This window comes from Accipiter gentilis, chromosome 18 (assembly GCF_929443795.1).
Source record: "Accipiter gentilis chromosome 18, bAccGen1.1, whole genome shotgun sequence".
Lineage (NCBI taxonomy): Eukaryota > Metazoa > Chordata > Aves > Accipitriformes > Accipitridae > Astur > Astur gentilis.
This window is the reverse complement of record NC_064897.1, coordinates 24,227,525-24,251,813: the sequence shown is the minus strand read 5'-3', so window position 1 is coordinate 24,251,813 and position 24,289 is coordinate 24,227,525. Positions and strand designations below refer to the sequence as shown.

The window sequence follows — 24,289 nt, the reverse complement described above, 5'->3', positions numbered from 1 at the left end:
TTCTGTACACACTGATCCTGCTTAACTGTGTGTGGTAACTAACCAAACCTTCTGAGACTAATAGTCATAAAATAGAGACTCAGGGGTGGGGGAAAGATAATGGGATGGGGGAGAACTGTAAGGAAAAGATTGTATCGCTCTTTTTTTTTTTTTTAAATTTAAAGGGAGGACATGCATCTGTTGCTATTTTCTGCTGTTTTGGTGCACTGAACATGACAGTTCAGCGCAAGGCAGTTACTTTGCTATCAATTCTGCTGGAGAAGTCTTACAAAAGGTGCAGTGTTTCAGTTTTGAACACACAGCACAAAACAAATGGTTTAGTAAACCTAACAGAAGTGGTAGTTTTTTATGACGCAGAGTTGTTCTACTGTAGCTCTCAACTTGCAAGCAAGCCATCAATACAAGACACAAAACTGGCACATACAGCACAAGTCTGAATACAGCTGTCTGAATTGATGTACTACTGGTCAGGTTCTTCTTGGGACTCACTCTGGCTTTATCACAGGCCATATGACTTGGACGCTTTAATGCTAGTTTAGCTGTGTATTAAAGGAAGGATTAGAACTTACCTAGTGTCAATTACCCACAACAGCAAATTTACAAAATGGTTGTTTTTTAATGACCACCTATCACATTTGTAAAAAGAATTATTAAGTGCTCAGGAAATTAATTTTATTTCAGTGATTTTGCTGAGAGGCCATTACTTGCCGCCTTCATCCAAAAGAGAAAAAGCCCAAAATCTAAACTATGGCTGCGGGAAGTGTTCAAGTAACTAAGCACTCTGTTTCACATTTTGATTCCTCTTATTCTCTAATGTCAATGTAACTATTTATTTATTTATTTTCAGGACACCTACTCAACTATTCAGGGAAATTCTCCTCTCTGTGCTCTGTGTCTCTTTGTGAGAACTCTTTCTAACTCTTTTTGTCTGGAAAGCCACAGCACATCGTAGCATAAAGAGAGAAAAAAAAAACCCCAACACTCTGCCAATCCTGCAGCTACACTGGAAACTTGAAAGTCATGACAATTATCAAAAAAAACCAACAAAAAAGCAATAGTGCCCCAGTTTCGCCAATTTTTCTTTTAAGTATTAAGACCTGCAGATATGGTCTCCATTAAGTGAAACTGACTGGTATTTTTTTCCTTTTAATTTTTCCAACTTGCAGAGGTAAATTCTTTCTTCCTCAAAGCTAAAGAAGTGCTCATTTCCTCTTCATAGCAAAGCTTTTACGTGAACTAGGAAAGAAAGAATTTCTCTGTTTTGTCACTTCTCTACATAGCTTCAAAAACTACGTAACACTCCAAAAAGGAATAAAAAAAGTCTTACCCATTGCTTGTTTCCCCATGGCACACTGATAAGTGTTTCTTGGGGACTGGTTGTGGTGAGGATATGGAATCAGCCCAGCACAGACACCAAGAAGCGTGAAAGGCTCAATCTCCAAATGCGTTGTATCTCTTAAAAGAAAGAATACCAATTATAACAGCCTTTTGAACAAACTTCTTAACTAGCATTTATTTAGATTGGTAGTATCTCATAATACTTCAATTCAATCCTGTTCAGAAAAATGTAAGTCAGTAGGACCTCAAAATATGGATTCACTATGGGATTTTTATTTTGTATTTTAAAAAAAAGCCACACGACTTTCTTTTGGCTTTAAGTGTTTCCACGTGAAAAGAAATGAAGGAGAAATAAATGAGGGTTTATGAATTTCTACCATGGAGAAAAAGCCTCAGATAACAACAACCTGAAGAAGCTCAGCAAGACAATAAAACATCAGTTTATGTAGTAGGATGCAAAATGCCTTAAGGAACGTCTTCTCATGTAGAGAGAGTCTTCCACATCAAATTACAAATCTCAAGAGATCTAGAAACCCACTGGGTAGGTGGAAGAAGGAAGAGTAAGACAGATTAAGGTATTGAAAAAAATAAAAGCATAATTTTAGTTTTCCAAGGTCAGTTATATAGTATCAGTTAGAGGGAAAACATCTGTGTCCAAACCAGATCCAGTGCCATGGATGATACGGCATAATGAAACACTATTCAAAAAGCTCTGCAAATATGTTGAAAGTGATTATGTTGTTAAGAGGCAATACTGATGAGAAGTAAAAAGACAGGGACAAGGAGTAAAGATTGAGAGATAACAAAATTTGTTCTACCTGGCATGAGCTTCAGAGGAGAAAGTCCATGCTCAATAAAGATAATTAAATCATAGTGTGCATTGGGATGCAAGTGGAGTGACTAATAACTAAGGATGGAGTGTACAATAAAGCTTGGCTGGAGCAGAGCTGCTTTTAAAAATCAAGATAAGTAACTAGGAAATGGGGAATTTTGAAATAAAGATAATTATAACTAAACCTATCCAAAGCATATCTTTCATAATGTTCTGGAGTTATTACACAGGGCCTGGGTTTAGGCACACATTGCTTCTCCCACACACAACTAAACCCACTGCATTCTGAAAATCCCATCTTTAATGTTTGACTTCTCTTGGAAGTCTTTTGGAAGACTTTTTTAATTAGTTAAACAAATTAATGTGATTACTAAACTTTAAGACCTTGCAAAGGAAATGACTGGAAAAATCTTTATTATGACAACACTCAAAAGACAGCAAAGCCTCACAAGCTCAAAAAGGCTCAACAATTACCCACAAGTACATATAGACTGAAGACAAGGACCAGCAGGAATTTACATAAACAATGTATGTACTACTGGAAAAATGAAATCTGAAAAAGTCTGGAAACCCTGAGAAGCAAGCCTAATGAAATTATCTATCAGCCCCAGAAATCTTTATAAATCACAAATATGCCTGAGCAACCTAAAAATTATCTGCTGTCCAGAGGAGGATAGCCACTATTTTTCTCCACTTGATAAAAAGCAGCTATGTTAATTGAAGCCTGTCCTAAGAAAATACAAATGGTAGAATCCCAATTGCAGTCAAGTAAATGCAAAATAGCCTCAAGACCCAGTAGCAAACTTAAAGCACAGACTGCTCCCCCATTCTGTAGAACTTCACAGAATTGCTGATCCTTCTCAAACAATAAAACAAGAGACTTAAGACTTACTGATAGTGAAGTTAGCGAATTTCTTCAGAAGGTACTAGTGCATGGAACTACATATACATTTTCAGATAGGGTATTTCAGAAAAGTATTTTTCCATTGAGGTCAATCCTATTTCAACCAAAGAAGATGCAACATATGTGTATCCTAGTATCTCATGAAGTGTTCCACAGTGTTAATGAGAGACCTTCAGACTTTACAGACCAGTTCAATTTCTGCAAGTCAAAATGCCGCTGGCAGAAATGGGCCCAAGAAAGGAAGGGAACCTCTTGAGTTTGAAAATCAGAGTTACAAATGGGTAAGGAAGAAATTGAACGCATTAAATAGAGTCAAATCCTCCAAAGAAAAAACCCTAATTGGATTGGAAAGGTGAAGAGCGAATACTGTAGCTAAAAGAAGCCTACATTACAAAAGCAGGAATGTTAATGGGATGCTTCACAATAGTGGATTGTATCAGTTGTATTACCAGAACAAGTTGTACCAACATGGTCGAACCATTTAAAATGCAAGGTGATCAGCTGGGGGAAGGGGGTACACAATTCAGGATGTAGGGAGTATCATTACTAAACACAAGGAGCAATGTGCTCATACAGCGCAAGCTCAGATACCTACCGCACTATTAGCTACAAGCATTGAAGCTAAACTCAAAACAAGTTGATGGACAACACAAAAATTTCCCAAACTTTTTGGCGGTTATTGTGGAGTCATTTCCTCACACTAGTCCATTGGAAGTGCACTGTCTCCTCCAATTTTTGACTAAACAGTGATATCACATGATATGCCCCCATTCATCTTCCTAGCTGAGTCAGGTGTCCTGAAACTCAAACTTTTCAGCTCTGGTGCTTTGTGGAAGTTATTTAATTTTGGCTCAAATGACAGCAATTGTGTGTGCTCGTCTTTGCTCATGTATACAGAAGCCAGCCACGAGCATGCGAGAGTAATTTCTTAAAGTGATAAAGTCTTCAAAAGCCTGGGCAGGAGCAATACAATTTAATTAGCAGAGTTAATGCATTTCGTCTGGCAAAGGTTAAAGATAACTGAAGGTCTCATCCAGCTCCACTGAAATCAATGATTTATTTCTATTGGCTTTCACGAGTACCTCACCAGGACAGAACATTTAGAAAATGCATTTTCTGCATAAATCTACTGATCAAACATTTCATGGAGGTAACTTCTAACATCTTAAACAAAGTCTTCAGTTGACAGGATATTGTCAGAGAAACATTAAAAAAAGGTAAAAAGATAGGAGGACTTGAAAACTTAAAAGAATTCTTCCTTAATGTGGGCTCTTTAATCATAGTCACAAGAGAAAGGGAAAAAAAACAAAGCACCAGGTCCTTCCTATATGTAGAAAACACAACAAATCTGGAAATCTTTCTAAATGAAAATCACATACCAGGAATGGCTTTAACATATGTGGTAAAGAATAAACAGAATGATACAGACATTTTTATCAGGGCCTATCAGGCATTTAATGCAAGCTGGCTGTCTAGAGTCCCTCTACAGCCATAAGAGAAAGATATTTTTCCAAATGACAAAATGGCATGCTAAGATCATTATTTAACGTGTGGAACCATTTGCCTTCTGGATTCCTATTGAATAAAATGACTTACAATGAGCAGCCCAATGATTAGAACAAAAAAAAGCCACATCCAGAGAAACAAAGGATATACCTTTAAATATGTCACATTTTTGAGGGCTAGAAGCAGGAACAGATCTCCCAAAACCCAAAAGCTAAACCATTTTTTTTAAATATCCCATAGATAATTTAGGATGTATGTAAACAGATTTCTTTCTTTAGCTTTCATCTGGAGTTGTTTCAACCATTAGCAAAGAAGCAGTGTGTATGTGTGAAAACAGTAATGTTATTAATATGCTTGCATTTCACAGAGTCACCCACTGTACCAGTGTTTACTCTGAATGCATACTTACTTATTAATTGTGTGTTCATATAGTGCAATGTTACAGTCATTTTCTTCATTCACATCCAAATACTCAACAAGGCCTTCATGCAAGAAGTCTTCAAAATTCCTGCAGTTAAGTTAAAAAAATTACACTAGAAGTACTGTCTTTTCTTATATTTCTGCAAAAATAAAACTACATAATACGTATATTGAAGGAATGTAATGTGTAGAAGTTAAGCTAGAGAAATACTTTTACATGAAAAGTTCTGTGTATTTTACATGTTTAAAGAAAACTGTATTGTTTTAAATTAATCCCCTTGCCCATTCACTGCTTCACACAATCTGACTGACCAATGTTACTTATTTGAACAACTAAATAAAATCTTCCTGTATGTACTCCTCATCCCTAAAAATGTAGGCAAATATAAGGGTCATCTAGTAAGTTTTTGTGATGGTTTTGCAAAATTTAGTTAAAGCTAAATTTAAATGCTTTTAAATGCTTTTGTGTGTGGTTTTTTTAAACACTCAAACTAAGAATTTGCAAGGAGTTTAAAAACTAATTCTGAGTGTGCCTAGTTTAGGGCAGTAAAGTTGATATTCCTTTGAAGTGTTTGATCTTTTGATCAGGAGAAGGATGATACTGCCTCAGGCCTTCCATTTGCAGAAAGATGAGGCTGTGAGATGTATTTATTCTGTATAATCATCAAATTTCATAGCAGTAACAAATTAAGACCACTAGACCTAATTTGGCTTTAAACAGAAAACCTCCAATACACCGATTATTAATTTATATAGGAGAGTAGACTTCTCCTCCACATAGCTAACCCCAAGATTGTGAAATACTGACTGACTGAAGTACTTCCACACAGTATTTACTTAGTGAGGATGAATATGGTCCACTTGAATTGTGTACCTGTATCCCTGAGCCAGTTCTTCCATATGCTTGTTTGTAACTGCAGGTTTTTGCTTCTTGACAATTATGTAGGGTCTACAATTTAAAAAAAAAAAAAAAAAAGGATTATCATAGCAAATGCTTAGGTACGTAACTTAATTTATGCTTACAATAAGAACCCTGTCTATGCACAATCTATTTCATAAACCACTTTTAAAATTTGTCCACCTTTAACTGATACAGCCACATAAATATAATCAGTAATTATTCAGACATTGGTATGATATCACAGATATCCTGAACTGATATATTGTTTATGAAGTACCCAAAAAGTGTACAAGAAAAATTAAGATTTCAATTTTGAGGAGAAAGCCTTCCCCCCATGACCCCCAACTCTTTAAACTAACATTTTATAAGTTTTACCTACACATTTTGTTGATGGCTTTAAAGATTTAAGCTTTCCCAATCTACAAAGCTAAGTACAGCATTAAGTTCTATGCATATTGCAGGGACTTCATACAACACTGAGTGAACAGTTTGTGCTCAAGTGTCCACATGCAAGAATGTATTTTACTGCTACTTACATGGTGTAAAGTACAGGCATTTACTATGGGTGACCTCAGATGAATCCATAAATTTCAACAGCACATGGATCTCTGAAGGCTTCCTTACCCCAAGAAAACACTGACACAAAGGATGGCATGCAAGAATGAAACGTCAAGGGCTGTTGCTATTTGGACAAGTTGCTCTTATAAAGAGCAGCAAATAGCTACAAGATACTTGTGGGGTCCTCTCTGAAGTCTAAATAACTGTTTGAAGACTAATGAGCACTTTTAAATGGTTAATAGGGGTATCTGAACAATTGCAGGGTGGGGGGTGCCACAAAGCAAACCTGGTAAACTCCTGGAAATCCACGATTTCACTTGTCTTCATTTTACAAATCGGAAGTCTTTCTGCATCTCCAAACTTGCAGAATGGCCGATACTAGCCCTGACTGCAAAAGTGATTTCTCTGCCACTGAATATGCCCCTTCCCTGGATCTCTTGACCAGGTATGATTAACTGATGGTTTGTACATGTACTATTTTGGAGCCTCTAGCACACCTCATAATGCATTCCACATGGTCTGAGATTCAATTAATGAATCAGGTGGAATGCCAACTGTAGTTATGACTGCTGCTTCTTTAAATTGCACACAAAATACATACACAGCTAGTCAATGCTAAAAAATGCATATATTTATTAACTCATTCTGCCTCTCCCTATCTCTGCTTTGTTCATTCTTTATACCTTGTTCTTTAGCCTAATCACTTGGGCCCAGAGATGTTTTACTTGCAAATAACCTAGCACAGCGCTGCCATAATCTGACCGGAGTCTCTAGCATCTACTATAAATCAACCTGATTTTCTGTCTCAAAATACTGTTATGTTCTACCCATTCTCATTTTAGCCACCCAATTCCTTTTTGCTTTCCTTTGTGATATAACTGTTATTCAGGCACTCTTTCTGTCTAACAAAGAGCATAAGCACCTGAAGGTGGAGACCTACCTTATAGGTTTCTTGAATTCCCTACCTACTTAAGGGTGAGCAATGAAATAAACCAAAATTGTGAGACATACTTTTTGGTATCATAGTAAACAGGTATACAAGCCTGAGGAAGTTTTGCACCAGAAATAAAGGCCCTTGAAGACAAAATGTAGCTTCTTACTCTAAAATGTGATATCACACCCATGGGATATCAGGTAAGTGTCTGCTTCTTTCTCACTTCACAGGAAGTAAAACACTCCTCCAAGGACATTGGACATTGTTAGAGTTGCCAATCAGTTTGATTTTGATCTGTCTGTTCTGAATGAGGGCTATTTAAGGAGAAAAGAGATGCTCAGGTCCTACTGAATTTGCTTAAATCTGTACTCATTAAAGTCTTAGCCCAGTGTACTTACAGTGCATAAAACAGTGTTTATACTAAGTTCACTAGTGAGATAATTCTGACGAGATGTTTACCTGCACAATCTCCCTCCATCAGAGGAAATGTAGACACATCTGTCAGAAAGATTTGTAGAGATGGAAACAAATTCATTGATATAACCCGCTCGACGCATTATCCGAAATGTGTTCACTAATTTCTGATGATCACGTATGACACCAAGGATGTTACCTATTCAGAAAGAGATCAGAAAGTGCATTCTTGCATTTCCACTTCAGAAAGTGCATTCTTTGCATATCCAAAACTTGACTTACAAATTCTTATCATGTCTAGCATGCACAGAAATACTTCCTACTCTTGCAAATAATAAGAGTTGTCATAAAATTTCCTTCTTCTGACATGAATAAGAATTGGCTCTTTTTCTCTTAGTAAACAAAAAAACCTGTCAGAATTTTACAGGTCATCTATCTGCTTGCCTCCAAATAGCTTCAGAAACCAAATGGCATGCTTCATCCAGCTTTCTTCAAGTATGTTTCTGCTCACGTGCCCATTCACCAATTAGTGTACAAGCAAAAAACATTTCTGAAGCCTGCAATTTCACCTGTACTGAAATGGATCCAAGGTTTCCAAGAACAGACCAAGGAACCGTCCTGCTGCCCTGTCAGAAAGTTTATAAAGACCTGATATTTTTGATACATGTGATCACTCACAACAGCACCCGAATTTGTCCAGGAACTTAGCTCAACAAGCTATTGCTATCTTAGCAGGGCACTTCAGCACATACTGAAGTATTCTGATGCATGATGAACAAACAAGAGAGTAAAATTCATTTAAAGAGTCACCTGACCAAAGTCATCATATATAAAATAAAAATAAGTATGATGTCATTTTAAACAAAACTTTAAAGGATGAGACAAAGCATGATAGTTTAGGGAGTTTATAAGACAATACAAAGGTCTTCCTAGCTTAAAGGATTTGTACTTAACAGATTAGCTGCCCTTTTAGGTCACAAGTTTAAATCCAAATCAAGTCAGCCATCCACAAGCCTCAATTTTTTAAATGGATTAAACCCACAAACTAGTAGATCGAACAGTAAATTGTTTTGCCTCACTTAGTACTGGATCATCTACATTTGGGAACATAACTATCTTCTTCCATACCACTGATTGAGCTTGTGAAGGAAGAGTCCAATATTTCTGCTCTGCACTCCCCTTTGGGCCATAAAAAGACAGAAAAAAGAGTGCATGTAGTTTCACTGAACCTTACCTTTAACATACTGCTACAGAAAAGCAGAGCAAAGGAATGCAGTTTGGTCAAGTGCTGTTTTTATATTACTGGGAAAAAGCAGGATTGAAGAACAACTGCTGTTTAATTCAAAGGTAAATGGAGAACTATTCATAGTGACAGACATTAAATACTAGTCCCTGGAAGTGGATGCTGTTGACAAAAGGCTATTTTTAAATCACAGCTGTAGTTTTTAAAAGTCAGTATTTTGAAATCTGATATCATAGTACCTGTTGATTTAGAAATGCTAAAAGATCAGTTGTAAAGGAACATAAGCATGCGGATGCAAAGCACATATGCTGAATCATCCCTTTAACAAAGAAAGGGGCCTATTTTCCAAAGTCTAATTTTTTCTAATCATTCACAAAGCAAGCTGCCCTTTAAAAGGTAGTTTTAAAGAGAATAGCATTGCTAAACTTTGCAAACAATTGATGTTTGCTTTCTGTTTTTAAAGGAACTTGCATGAATATATATATAAAAATACATAAAGATTATTGTAAAATTAAATACTTCATGTGAATGAAGCTCTGAATTTGTAAATGAAAGTTATTACAAATGTAGCCGTGTTAGTCTCTTAAAAGTACTTTACGAACAGAACCTCATTTGGTGAATGCCTGAAAAGCAAACAAATCTGTAAGAGAATATACATATTTTTGTGCCTATTTATGCAAATGTGCTTAAAAACAGTACTGAAATTTGAAAAAAACTTCAATTTCCCAGCTATACACATCTGCAGTCAGAGTTCTGAGGACACAACTTCAGACAACTAAGTACCATCATCTGGCCTGTCTATACTGCCTAACGCTACCAAAATATTTACAGATTAAATTATCTACACGTGGAAAACGGAATCTGTGGTTGACTGTGCTCCAAAAATTGTTGGAGGGTTTCCGAAGCCTAACTTTCCATCAGCAACAAATCAGAGTCAAGACTGCTGAAGAGTTACATACCATTTAGGAAAACAAGGAACACATTTGGGTATGAAAGTTCTTCACCACAGAGCAAGTTGACGTCTTCAACTCCAAGATTACTGGCTAATTTAATAATTGGGCCATCTTCCATATCTGTAGTAATGTGAGTCATGAGGGCAAGGTTTTTAACCAAACCACAAGCCTAAAATAAAAAAATACATCTTTTACCCATTTCATTCCAAAGTATTAATACTTTACATACATTTTTCTTCCAAAACCATGCTTGTGAACAACAACAACGAAGTCAAGGAAATGAAACAAATTAACTACACTGAAAATTAGGAGGGAGAAAGGAAGAATTTTCTATATCACACTGAAATGTAATGTTTTAGCATTTATAAACTAATAAAAAATATAGGCGATGAAGTTGTAGTTCTTAAGTTATCCAACCGTGTATAACCCTGTATTTCTCTCTTCAAAGCAATAGCTACTTAGAAACATAATGGAAATATGAAATCAGTCTGTTTATCAATTTGCCAGGTATCCTATATGTTCTAACACAAACTTTAACATTTTAAAATGAAAAATATCCAAGTATCTTATACAGTGCAATTTTATTTCAGCTGCTTAATGAGACTCGCTCATATTGACTACATATTTATGCTAGAAAGTTCAGAATTGCCCCAGTACTATGTATTTAGGAAAAAAAAAAAAGAAAAAAGGAAAACAAAAAAAAGACCATCAGGGGATGAGTTTAGGACTCTTCTCTTTCTGCTCTGATCAAAAGAGAGCAAGTAGCTCTGCTGCAAAAATGGGAGGCCTCATGTAATTCTCATGCAGCCAAATGATTTCTGAACAGTTTTCAGCCAGTCCATTCAGGTAGGAGACAAAGGACAATACAATATGTAAATACAGGCAATATAGGATGTAAATAGCTGGGATGTGAGAAGACACACAAGTTGTGTTATCAGGCTGAGGATAATTTATCTCTCCAGAAACCTCCTCATCAGTATTATTCCTCTGATGGAGGATCACCTGCTTCAAAATAAACAGTGTCTCCATTCCTCAGGACAAGAAATACTGAAAGCAAAACAGAAGTTCCTCACCTCTCCTTCAGGAGTGTCAGATGGGCAGAGCATCCCCCACTGAGATGGTTGTAGTGACCGAGGACCACTCACTTTCCTTGTCTTTTCAAACTGAGAAGAGATTCTAGTCATCATTCCCAGAGCAGATATGTAAGACAAGCGGGACAATACTTGTGTCACGCCTTGGCGGTCCATTTTGAATCTCTTCAGAGACCAATTTCCCTGTAGAATAAAATGAACCATTTAAAAAAAGTTATTGCAGTTTATCCCTGTCTCAACACTACACGTCTTTCTTCAGTATCTAGGCAGGATGATATCTGAGGAGCACAGCAAATGTTGCCCACTTATATTAAACAACTTTCTAATTACCTATCTGCATATAAACTATTAGTTATAACATACTTGTACTAAGTATTAAAAAAAAAAAGTTTAAACAAAAGAACTGCTCTTTCAAACGAGATGATACTTTTGCTGTTGTATATTCAATCACACAAAGGTTCTTCATCATCTGTCCCTCATAGGTAAATCAACACTCAAATTTAGCTAAATTAAATTATTTTCTGTTCTCCCTTTAGAGATTTTTTTGAGTATTTAAAAAAAAAAAAAAAAAAGGTATTTTGAGTGAAATACACTTTTACAATAGATCTGACAAACTTCCAGTTCTGCCTTTTTCGTGGTTTGTTATTTTTGTAAGAAAATTCTGTAGGAAATATTTTTTGTAGGAAAAAACCACTTATGCTGGAGAAGTCTGACATCAAAGCCATCTGTACCTTCTTGAAGGCTTTTTTTTTTAGAATCCAGATGAAGAAGACTCACTGATGTGTCTTCTCACAGAAGAAGAGTGTGTGGGGTTAGGTCTATCCAAATTCTTTGGTAGGATTACACCAAATATGAAATGCAAGATCCATGCACATGTCAGAGGTTTCCTGTTTCAGGACTGTCACAGGCAGTATCACTTGTTTTAATTAGGAGACCAGAGGAGTTCTGAGAATGTTCTAGGACACAACTATGTCTCCATGCCAAGCAGATTTAATAATCTATACTGTAAGATCTTGAAATTTGGTGCTACAGTTTTTGACTTCATGACATCTACTCCAGGTACAGTTCCCAGCACCTGAGTCAGTGGATACAGCAAGTTTCTGTCCCAATTACTAATATCTACCCCAGCCACCGTGTTACTGGTCAATCCAAATGCAATGAACATCTCAAAGGTAACGCTTTCCAAGGATTGCCTTCTGCTAATTCCTGTAGCCTTCTTGATAAACTCAGCTCACCAATGCTAACAAATAATTTGAAGCTCACTTGCTGTACTATACTGAAATCCTTTTAGAGGGCGATTTGCTTGGCTTCTTTATTTATACATTAACAGCACAATCCCATTTTGTGATGAACAGCAAGAAACCACCACTCATTTGAATGATTCTGATATCTGCTTCCACTGGAAAGACTATCAAATAGTCTACAGAACTTCTCTTTTTTCCTTGTTACAGAAAGTGGGAAGACATAATGCCCAACACTAAGTCAGTCAAAAGAAACCTGTCCACTTGGTCAACCTTCTCGGGAAGGGTTCACTCACTAACCATTTCATTCTTTAAGGACTGGGAGTTATTAGAATAAAAGTGGAAGAATACAATAAATGAGTAGTTTTTCCTCATGCTAGAAATGATTGTATTTGCAGTCTAAACTAGCATGTGGTTTCTTCTTCACTGCCCAGAAGACTGTGAAATCTCAACGACTGGAGGAAAGGGGAGGTAAAAACACTGCCTGAAGATATAATAATATGAAAAATTCTTTGTGCATTGGAAGTGGCAGACTGACTCCTTCAAAAGTTGTCAAAAAAAACCAAAATGTGGCCAGGGCTGTTGTGAAACCATCCCCAGTGGAGAATTTCTTACTCAAAACTCCTGTAAACTGAAAGTTGCTCCCTCAGCAGCATCGGATGACTCTGCAGATGCTGAAATGTCTATTAGGTCTGTGGCATTACTGCCTGACCCACTCTCTCTTCTGGTATTTTCCAGGGTAAAAAGAAGACCTATAGCAAATATCACTGAACAGCACTGTACTGTTGATGCAGTAGTGCTATGAATTCTTTTGCATGCTACTGGTGTAATTATGAATCCACTGAGTTATTTCATGCTCTTTGAGACTATCATCGAAGCATTCTGGTGAGATTGGAGATTGTCGTTTCCAAGAATGATTTTTATGGTATTTGCTTAATCTCTTGAATAGTATGCACTGGGCATTGTTCCTGAGAAATTATTTTCAATGCTTAAGAGCAGATGGTGTTTAACTGCTTATGTGGCAGTAAAAAAAAGTCCAAAGATAGTGGAAGAAGGAAGACTTTACAATATGTACTGAATAGTTTGCAGATTTATCTCTGTCAGTCCAAATGGAAAAACTGGCACCGGCTAGAAGAAAGCACTAGCATTTAGAGAAACAAATCTGTCAATTGTTTTGGTTACGTGCACTGTAGAGATTTAACTACATTTGGGGCACTCATAAAATTAAATAGTGATAAGCTTTAACACTAGGATTTGTAAGTAACAGACTGTTGGTTGTTTTGGATGCAATTTGTGGAGTTAATTCTGTTTACAAGAACTGAAGAAAAACCTCAGTTTCATGCTAGGCAGAAAAGCCCTCTCAAGAGTTCCAAAGATTAAAAATTAAGTTGCACAATTTTTACCAGCTACTAAAATACTTAGACTAATCTAATTTCTTAAAAAATCATGGATTTCAAAGTCATTTACAAGCTAGTAGCTAGATTTCAGGAATCGTCTCACAAATTGCTCTTGCAGGTGCGTGAGGTAAGAGACAAAGTTAGTAATTGTGGTTTTGTTCTTGTCCACAAATGAAAATATCCATTCTAGCAGAAGGCAGACACAGACTAAAATCTAACCAAGACAAATATTTCAAGGCTTAATTATGGGGGGGTGTGTTGAAATAATATGGCATGTAGCAGTCTTCCCTGTTAAATAGTTCAGTATCATTAGCAGAGAAATACTAATTTCTGTGCTGTGCTGCAAATTTGCTCATACTAGCAACTTCATATGAATAAAAAGGCACTGCCTGTGAAGAGCTCAAAATTCAGCTTTTTTTTTTTTTTTTTTGGCCTACCTGCCCTCCCCCCTGCCCCCCAGTTATCTTCTGCTCATGATGTTTTCCGGCTGTTTTTCAACCACCTTTTGGACGTATGATGTAACCTGACCCTAGCTAAATCCAGGTAATAAAAAATACCATCAACCACACAGTCAAGTAGAACCTAGAAGACAGCAAGTTGGATAAACACAAACATGACCACTATTTTCAATTTGCTTGTGTCTACCATTCCTTCACAAACACCAAATCATCATTTTGAAATAAATGGTGAAATAAAAAGTGGTTTGATAATCAATGATTCGTCAGTGAATTCCAAAAGCCCTGCCCATGACAAAGTTTTGCAATTTTAATCTATAAAGACTGTTAAATAGATTTGCTTTTACGATCAAAGATAGTAAAGTCATCAGAACAAAATTTATACATTTCCATCATTCACTATAGTGGAAAAACTTTACATACTAGAATGAAAACAAAAATACTTACTGTGGAGATGGCATTGACCATGCCATTGGTGATTTGGTCTTGACGCATGTGCTTCACTACATCAAACTGAGCTGCACGTTGCTTGGGGATTACCTGGTCAGCAATCTTTTTCAGTTCAGAGTTAAATTTTTTGAACAAATCTTCAAATAGAAGAGACAGAAGCTGGAAAAACAAACCAATTGGATTAAGGGAAAAATTATACTTCTCCAGGTCTGGGAAATGGGGCAGGGGGGAAACACACTTTTTAATATTTCTACCTTTTATACTTCTTGTCAGTTAAAAAATATCTTCTCTGTTTCTCAAATGAGATTTTTCTCACAAGTTTTCTGTCTTGTTAAGGTGCAATATTAAAGAAATTATTTCATAATGGAAAGCAAATTAAGTAGAAGAATGGTCTAAGCCTATGCATTTATCCCTTTTTGGTTTGCTTTAATCCTTCCTTCACAATATCTTGGCATACCCATCCATCTCTACGCTATCCATTTACTGTTTTCCCTAAATTATAATCCACCTGATCTACTTCTTCCTTCCTAGAGTCACAAACTCTTTTAAGGATTTAATACCTTAAATGTACAACCCTGAATCACACATAAGAGTTGGAGACAAGACCAGCTTCTATTCTAATACTGGATGGAACAACTGCAGTAAAGCAGTAAGTGAAGAGTCACTTTGACCTATTCTATTATTAAAAGTGAAAAAGGCTGTTTGAAGTGCCCCTTTCCAGGAGCTACTTAAAATGGACAAGACACCCAACTGACTGTAAGGGGCCCTCAGGGGAAGCAACTCAGCAGCACAGAGTTTGGAAGCTGTGCACAGTTTGCAAGACCAGACTAAGCACAAAAGGTGCACAGTTACCATTGCTTCTGGACAAGCAGAACTAGAAAGGACTTTTTTAGGGGCCCAGAAGCAACCTCTGCTCTTGACAACCGGCAAGATATATGTCAGGTTACATACGCAGCTTCCTCACTCAGATACACTTTTATCCTGCTACTTTCTGCCGATCACAGTCTACGGAAAACCAATTACACCCAGAGAGAGTCCACCTGGTTCAACACCTGCCATCCTTATTACATAAGTGCTACTATCTGGGAGGTGCAATGCTCTTCCACATTTCTCCCTTTAAAAAAAAAAAAAAGTCTACAGCTTAAGCAAAGAAGCTATGTAACAGAGCTGAATTGAAAAAAAATACCAGCAATACTACTCTTCAAAAGTTGTGCAATTTAAGCTATTTATTTTCTGTATATGGATACTAATTACTTCTAGGTCTTAAAATAGCCATACAAGGAAAAGGCTACCAAAGTTTGTGATCTGACTTTTTTTTACTCTCCAACCTGCTTTGCTTCTGCAGTTTGCTCAACCTCTCCTTGCAGACACTAATAGCTTCCCAAAACATTTAAATCTGCATTACATGATACATTTTAAGTGTTCACAATGATTAGTTTTGCAAGCAAGCAGTGTAAATTCTAAAGCCTGGCAGTCCTGTCCTGGGAATCTATTTTACAGCAGCTACAAGTGTCAGCAGAACTGAAAATGTGGCAGCTAACCAATGCCAGAAATGGTAGTTCCCAGTGTACAAAGCATTGTAGGGCTGAACAAGCTAGGTATTCAGCCATCACAAGCCAAGACATTCTGGAGTCAGCAGTACAATTTAATTTCTGTATGTGCAGAATTAAACTGAATTTTAACTGTCTCCAACAGACATAGTCCTAGCTTTTCCTCACCTTCTGGAAACAAGGCAGCAGACCACTCATTTCTGTGTCACTGGGATGGTCCACTAGCTTTCATTTGCTTGCTTCTACCTACATGTCCCAGCTGGGCAGACCAAAGCATTTGGCAAATGACAAATGTAAAGCAGCTAACTAAATTATAAGCTAGCCTTTTCACTGGCATCACAAATTCATTTAGGAATAAAAAAATTACACCTGGAAACTCAAGACAGATGTCTGATTTGCAATAAAATGCTACCACTGGCCTTCATGGAGAGCAAGACTGGATTATTTTTGACAGTCTACTCTACAAGACATATGGAACACTTAGTGTTCAGTCACCAAATTGTAAAACCAGTGATAGCACACACTGTATGCTAACCCTTGACAAAAATGGAATCCTACTTCCACTCTGGACGTAAGAGTTTTCGCTGAAAACTGCTTAAGTGGGTGGTTTTTTTTTTAGACCTGGCCTTGGCACGAAAGGAAGGTGTTGTAGACCCTCTTTCCTTTCCTGATCCTTGCTGTACCATTAATATTTACAAGGTGATACCCTCTCACCGTGGTCAAAAGAAATCCAGTCCCTTGCAACTCACCTGTGATGTCACAGCTCATTTAAATCAGATTTCCATCAGAAATAAAAGCATCTTTTAGGAAGCATCATATTAGGAAGGAGAACCCACGGGAGTCTCCAAAAACTAGATTATGAGGGAAGTATTTCAAAAGCAGGGAAAAAGAAGAAAGGAATGCGCAGTTTTAAGATGTCTGACAGTCCTGTCAAATAAGAACTAGAGTCTTTTGAAATCAATCATGAAATACATTTGATCTCAACAGGTTTGGGCAGGTCTTAAACATTTAACAGAACAGTTAAAAAAATTAACTCAGAAAACGTTTTCATATTTGATTTCTTGACCATAAAATTGCAAAAAATCTCCTAATTCCACATGCCATAGGGATTACAAAGCCACACCATCCTTCCTCTTCTTTGAGCTAATAAAGTAAGTTACACACCAAGTACACCAACTTGCTACTATGTGCCAGTCTGAAAAGCATCGTACTTTGCTAATTTCACTCACAGACACTCGGTCTGCAAGAGCTCTGACTATCTGGCAAAGCAGAATCTCACAATAACCACATTATTTAGGTCAAGAGCAAGAGATTAAAGAAAAAGGATGGAATGCCAATGATAATATTCAATGGATTTCATAGTTAGACCAGGGCCTTTCAGACCGCTTCAGACAGGAGCACTAAAGAGCAAATTATATTTAAGAAAAAAACCCATACTGACAGCTCATCAATTGATTTTCATTGAAAATCCTAAGAAAAATTAATAAAGAAGTTAAGCTGCTGAAATACAGTTTCACCAATTAGCTTAATGTCAGAGAATTCTAATTAGGCGCCTTGAGATTGCTATTTAGCGTTTAAGCCTTTAGAGTGCCAAATTCTCCCTTTCACACAAACTGGTTGCAAAATTAAAGACATTAGGCAGCCTTAATTATATTATCAGAACAGCTGGGATTAGGCAATCTCTGAAGTCAAGGCGGTATTCTTTTGTCACAGGGTAGAAATCCCTTGCTTTCCAGGGTGCCGGATTTTGGTGCTGTTCCATATCTCACCCATACAAAGCAAGCTGCATTAGAAACAAAAAAAAAATGAGGACAAAGAACAGAGTAATGCTTAGCAAATAATGAACACATTAAGGGAAGAGAAAAGGTAGGTGAAAAGATTAAGCCTGAAATCGGTAGGTTTTGCTAACACCTCAGCTGGCACCTGGCCTACCGAGCCTCTAGTGGCAGAAAGACTAAGAGAAAGCTCTGTAAACCAGCTTGGCTAGTGGATACAACTCTGTTATCTAAAGCTAAAGCACATTTCGTACTCTCTTGTCCCATGGGGTGTGAAATTAGCAGCTATTGTTTTCACACATTTTTATAAACACAATGCCTTTTATGTCTTTACATTGTTTAGACCGCTATGTTTTTCTCTTCCCATGGGAATCATCTTTTTTTTTTTTTTTTTTCTTTATTCAAATTTTAAATCAACAGGATTTTTATTCCAGGAACACGCTGGCATTAAAAAAAACAACAACAAACCACCAACCATTTTATCCACACAAACTTTAGCTAAACACAAACATTTAGAAACTGGCAACAAAATCTCTACACTTTTTAGTCTGTAATCCAATCAAATTAATATTACATTGATAACATGGCAGAGAGGAATTCAAGTGTTCAGCTTGAAATGAGCTTTTAAAATATCACAAGGGAGCCAGAACTACTCTTAATCAAGTGTTAACCGCCCCCCCCAGTTCTCCTTGATGTAGAAAAAATACGCATTGGCTTTGTTATGATGATCCTCTACATTTAAAACCTTTTCCCAGTTAATTTAAAACGACTTTGGTTGTTAACATCAGTGTGAGCAGAGGCCTTTCTCTTACAGCTTGTAGAAAACTTTTTTACCTGCTCTACTTTCTGCCTCTAAAAATATTAGGAAATAGCAAACTACTCCTTCAACCCAGTTAAATAAGAACAATACGATGACAAAGCACCAACTGATTTTACTGATTACAGTCACACTTAACTACAACAACAACATTACAGCAGAAACCAAATAAATCCATTACAGCTTAAAATATTTGCTGCATTAGAGTATTGTGCTAATGTCTTCTTACTACTCCTTAGACTTTAGAAATGTGTTCTGCTCCAGCACAAGAATAAAAGTTTGATGAACAGTCAACATATTAGTTTGAAGAAAGGATTTTTTTTTCCTAACAGGTTAAAAGCTTTTTTTCCTTTGTATTTGTGCTTGGAGTGTGTTCAAGAGTGTCATCTTGGTTTCTTCAGAAAACTAGGAAGCAAAGCGCACATTTTTACCCTGAAATGATTGCGCACCCCATGTGTGTGTTCACGTATGTGCATGGAGGACAGGGCACGTGGGAAGGAGTATGAAACAATAGGCAAGCACACATCTTAAAAAGTACAATAAGATGAGAATTCCCATTGGATATGAAGAAAAAGGAATGAATAGGTACTTGCGCTGCAACAGAAATCCCAGTGCAAATGATGGGGGGAGCAGAGATGCATAGTTTCTCCAACCTGGTGAGTTACCTATACTTGCCTGAATTTCTGAAGCATGGTCAATAACCAGAGATGATACTGGCTGCCAGAACTCCAACTTAAGTTAATACAGAGCACAACAAAGAAGTCCAATCCTAATCTAAACTGGTTAATCAAATAACCACACATGGCAAGGAAAAATCCATGCCATGCTAACCAAGAAGTTCCTTCACTTGATAGGCAAATTCCCAATTAGGAGAAAGTAGTTTGGCCAACAGCTTTGAACTGCCACCCTCTCTGCAAAAGAATGGTGCCAGTCAGACACCTCAAACCATTCCCTCCTTCACAGCCTTTTGTTACCGCTTCTACCTCCAGTGCCAAAATTCTGCAAGCAGAGAAGTCTACGCAATCCACTTTCATTAGTTGCTCAAGTTAACGTCAAACCACTTACTTTGTTAATTCATGCTACCCTAGAGACTAGAAAGGCAGTTGACAACAAATAAGCAATCTTACACGCTTCTCCAAATTACAGAAGGCTTGAGTCGCTGTTCTGTGAGTTGCTACATAGGCTGGGTTCTCCATAGCGGGACAGTCTGGACTTGAGATGCAAGCACCTACTTAGTCCCAGTTTATTCCCTTACCCAGCTGCTTACAGGGGGACACCAGAAGATGGATCTTACTGCTGCCTTCTTAGCACTAATAGTGTTATAATGGAACTAGAACTGATGCTGTATTTACACTGCTCTGTCCTTTTTTCTGGTATAAAGAGGCAATACAGAAGTGAGGATATAATTAGTCTCAATCAGGGAAGCATATCTATGAGTCAACACAGAAAAGCCAACAAAAATAAAATGAGAGGAAAAACACTTCAATCAAGAATACAGGAATGCTCCTTATTCTGCAACTTTTAAAAGCAGATAGTAACAAAACCCCAAAAGAGCACTTCATTCCGAAGTAAAGACTCACCTGCCCTGCCAACTCCAAACGTTTATTTCCATAGTAGTCTCTGTCATCTACTTTATTTTCTCCTTGAGCCAAAATTACTCTGCGCACCATCACTGCTGTGTATATGCACTTGGCACGAAAATTGAATTCCTTCACCTGTAAACAAAACAACAAAAAAGAAAAACATACCGACGTTTCAGGATCAGGTCCTTAGCTCTTATTCAGACAAACACATCCATTTAAATCAATGGGTTATCTGGGCTGTCCGAGGAGATACAAAAAGGATTTGTGCACTTTACCTTCTTAAAAAATGCTAAAAAGTAATATACATTAGTGACATTGAAACAGATAGTAAATGAAAACAAGTCAGAATAAAGGTATAGGTCATGAGAATAAGGTCCTGAACTAATAGCTGATACCACCTGACTATGCAGAAAAAATGCATAGTATGGTAAGTAGTTCAATGGTACAGCATTTCATAAACATAAAGATTACTTTTGACTCAAGCTAAATCTTCCCCTTTATTTTGAGGATGATTTACTTTATCTCAGCTACAAAGCAATCATTTTTCCCTGCCAACAAAGCTCACGCCATAAATAACCACGTAAATTTACTCCAGTTTAAAAAAAAAAAAAGCATTACATACAAGAACGTGGGTCAGAATAGTTGATGCTAGCAGCTCTCGTGCTTCTTCCATCTTTGTTTTCTTTGGGCCTCCCCACATCCTTTGCCTTCGTACTTTGTTTCCAATGTACTTCAATGCCTGTCAAGGGGGGCAATTAAGTTAATATCAGAATCGTAACCTATACAAATATACACACACATGGATATCTGTATGTGTTCCTCAGTTAGTGCAATCCCACTAGCCACAGATGATACAAACTCCAAGCAAAGTGAAAAATACCAAACACATAAGTGATGCTAATAAAAAAAAAAATAATCTTGAAAATTGACACAATTGATTATAATTAAATATACAACATGTTTATCATATGTTGATAACATTTGGAATGGGAATTGGTGAAAGAACATGATTACTACAATATTAAAAGAAACAGGATTGCAGAGATATAGGAAAAAGGATTATATAAATTCCAGAGATATCTAGTTCATTTAATTTGACTTTTCACCTCCAGTTCTTTTGTGTATTTGCTAAGTTTCATTCAGATATTAAACCATGAGGTGGCACTCACTGTTTAATAGGCACAAACTCTACTGTGTGGCATCTACACGTGTCTCCAAGAGTACCTTGCAATAATTAATGGATTCTTACTTTCTTACCAGGTGTCCAAGAAATGGAATCAAGCTGCTGCAGAATATAGGGTCAGATGAGTCAAAGAAACTACCCAGGTCCATACAGGAAGTTCTTGCCTGGAAATGAAGCCATGCCCCCTATGCCAAAGAATTACCCTCTCCACTAGATGACAGATTATTATCCTTTCCATCTGTTACCTTCTTCCCCAAATAGCTCACTTTTTTTTCATTTCATTTGACACTTCTTGCACAGACTAACTTCTGTATTTCTGTTTTTCTACTTTCCTGGATGCTTCACATATCTCTATGTTCCTCCAGCCTCACCATTTTACTCTTCTGACTCTGAATTAGGAGGCCTTCATGCTACCTCTAACCCTGAAAAGCCCCAAAAGATGTAAACTAGAAAGACATTCAATTTACAACACTCAACACCACACACGGAAAGGTTCAATACAGTTTAGAATGAAATAGAAGTAAGACTAATCTTCAAAGATTCTTCTAGCAGATTAATATGTACATGATGGAAATGCTGCCAGCAAAATGGCCCGTGTTCTAGCTAATTAAAAAGTGTATGAGCTGAAGAGAATTCTGATGAGTCTTCAGCAGGATGGAGGGTGGCTATTATTGTGGGCTTTACACAAGAGGTTAGAATTGAAGGAGAACATCTACTCATGATGAAATGGTCATGTCCACACCAATGGGGCTTCTGCGAAATGGGGCATGCAATTCCTTTTTGAAAAATGGGAATTGTCCTCAACAAAAAAATCCTAATCTTATGGACATCACTACTTGTCACATACACTAAAACATAACCCTGGACTTCTGTAAACAAAGCATTTCTTGATGTTAGGGGGTTTTTCAGTTAGGCAATGAGAGCAAAGTCTCACTTAAAAACCCTCAGCTTAAACCCTAAAAAACAAACCTCAAAACACAAAGTGTATGTTGACTGCTGACACAGCAAAGTGGTCAATACCCACAGTCTTCAGATTTTTATGGCCTCTGGCCATGTGAAAAGACACACCTGCATCTGTGTAAAAATCTGAGCTTTTTGGCATTCTTCCAGACTAGGAGCAAATGCAGCCATCACGTGTTCCTCTGTGCCAATCATTTGTACAATCTCTTGGTCACTCTCAACACCCATGGCCTAGGAAAAGAAGAAAAGACAGAAATAGCACAGGCTTTATGTTAACTCACTGACATTTGCTTATGCTAATTTGGTATTGTTTGTCTGCATTACTCCTAAGCAAGAGCTAGTTCTTCTCTAAGAAACTGTGCCATCTGGCACTGGCAGCACATATTCTAGCTATGGAAGAACATTAAATGGAAATCTTGATAAGCAGCAGGAACACACACACTTTTTGGAGAGCCTTTTTTTCTTCACTGACAGGAGTTAAATTCTGTTTTTTCTTAAGAAAAAAAATAAATACCAGGTAATAACAACCCTACCTGTGTAACAATGAAACCCAAGTCAGAATCTACAATAAATAAAGGAAGGTGAAATTTCTTAAAAGATTACACATGGTTTCTTACCACAAGCAATTTTGCAAACTCAGTAGACTGTGATGCAGCACGTCCTACTTGAGGAACGTTTACAATTTACCTCCTTTGCAGCTCTCCGCATTTAGAAGATGACTTCACTACAGAATTCCACTTGAAAGCCATTCTATTATTTCACTGATCCTTGGACACCTTGTTAGACTTTATACTGCAGAAAAAGCTTAATAAACTAAGAAAGCGCTTAACAGGTTTAGAAAAATCTCTCTATCAGTAAGTGTTTCAAGGTGGCAGCCAGCAGTGAAGGCCTTTGTGGATTCCAGATGGTGCTAAAGCTCCCCCCTTCACACATTTGCCTGGAGCTCTGCCATATCAAGAAATGGAATAATCTCACTAAACCTCTTCTGGCTGAGTTATAATATGTTTCTCAGAACTTTGTGAGGAAGTTACGTTTGCATTCATATTATTCTTCAAACCGCCTGCCACAAAGACCATTGTAAATAATGGCCTATGTAAACCCTAGTACTCTGGTTCTCATTAAAAACTGGCAGCATCCCCAAAAGTCACATTTTCCTCAAAAATGCACAGATACCTTCCCTTCTTATTGCCTTCATTGGGTGTCACTTTGCTTAACACCTAGCTAACACTATCCCCTTGCAAAACTGTTGCTATAATTGTGAAGTATCCAGCCTTTTTTTTTTTCTTTTTTTCTTTCATTTCTTCTTTCTTTTTCAACAAAGAAGTGGTTGGTTGAAGTTCCTTTAACTTAAAACTCTCTCTCTTCACCTTGTGGTTTACTAGAAATTAAAAGCAGTGCAAAAGTAGCAGACACCTATAACAGTGTGAGAACATTCCCATTTTAGCACAAAGCACAGATGACAATTCCACCATCTCAGACAGACTTGAACTCCAAATCAAGACACAGTTACTTCACCAGACAAGAGTGTTTCATCATAGTTTGCTGCCACTAAGTAGTCACCCCTCTGATCTCAAGGCTCTTTTCAGAACCAGGATTTGCCCAAGTGATACTACTGTAGTTCAGATCTCCATTTTTCAAATATTATTATACTTTCTCACCCTTTTAAATAAGGTCACACAGTAGTTTAAAAACCTCAGCAGAGAAGTTAAAATCCCTCACGACCTAAGAGCCACACCCATAAGAAACTCTACAAAAGCATGAAAGCTTCACAACAGTAATTTTCA

The 24,289-nt window shown here is 37.2% G+C and overlaps 1 protein-coding gene across 2 annotated transcripts in view; it reads right to left on the bottom strand.

The window, feature by feature from the left end:
* Positions 1-24,289, bottom strand: part of POLR3B (RNA polymerase III subunit B) — a 79,751-nt gene that overhangs the window by 37,117 nt on the left and 18,345 nt on the right. For both annotated transcript variants that reach the window (XM_049822176.1, XM_049822178.1), the window contains exons 10-19: positions 22,614-22,736; positions 20,985-21,101; positions 20,360-20,494; positions 14,635-14,796; positions 11,077-11,277; positions 10,010-10,172; positions 7,853-8,006; positions 5,875-5,949; positions 4,990-5,088; positions 1,328-1,455 (exon numbers count right to left, since the gene is read on the bottom strand). In XM_049822176.1, coding sequence (XP_049678133.1) covers positions 1,328-1,455; positions 4,990-5,088; positions 5,875-5,949; positions 7,853-8,006; positions 10,010-10,172; positions 11,077-11,277; positions 14,635-14,796; positions 20,360-20,494; positions 20,985-21,101; positions 22,614-22,736 — 1,357 coding nt within the window. The remainder of the gene's footprint in view (positions 1-1,327; positions 1,456-4,989; positions 5,089-5,874; positions 5,950-7,852; positions 8,007-10,009; positions 10,173-11,076; positions 11,278-14,634; positions 14,797-20,359; positions 20,495-20,984; positions 21,102-22,613; positions 22,737-24,289) is intronic.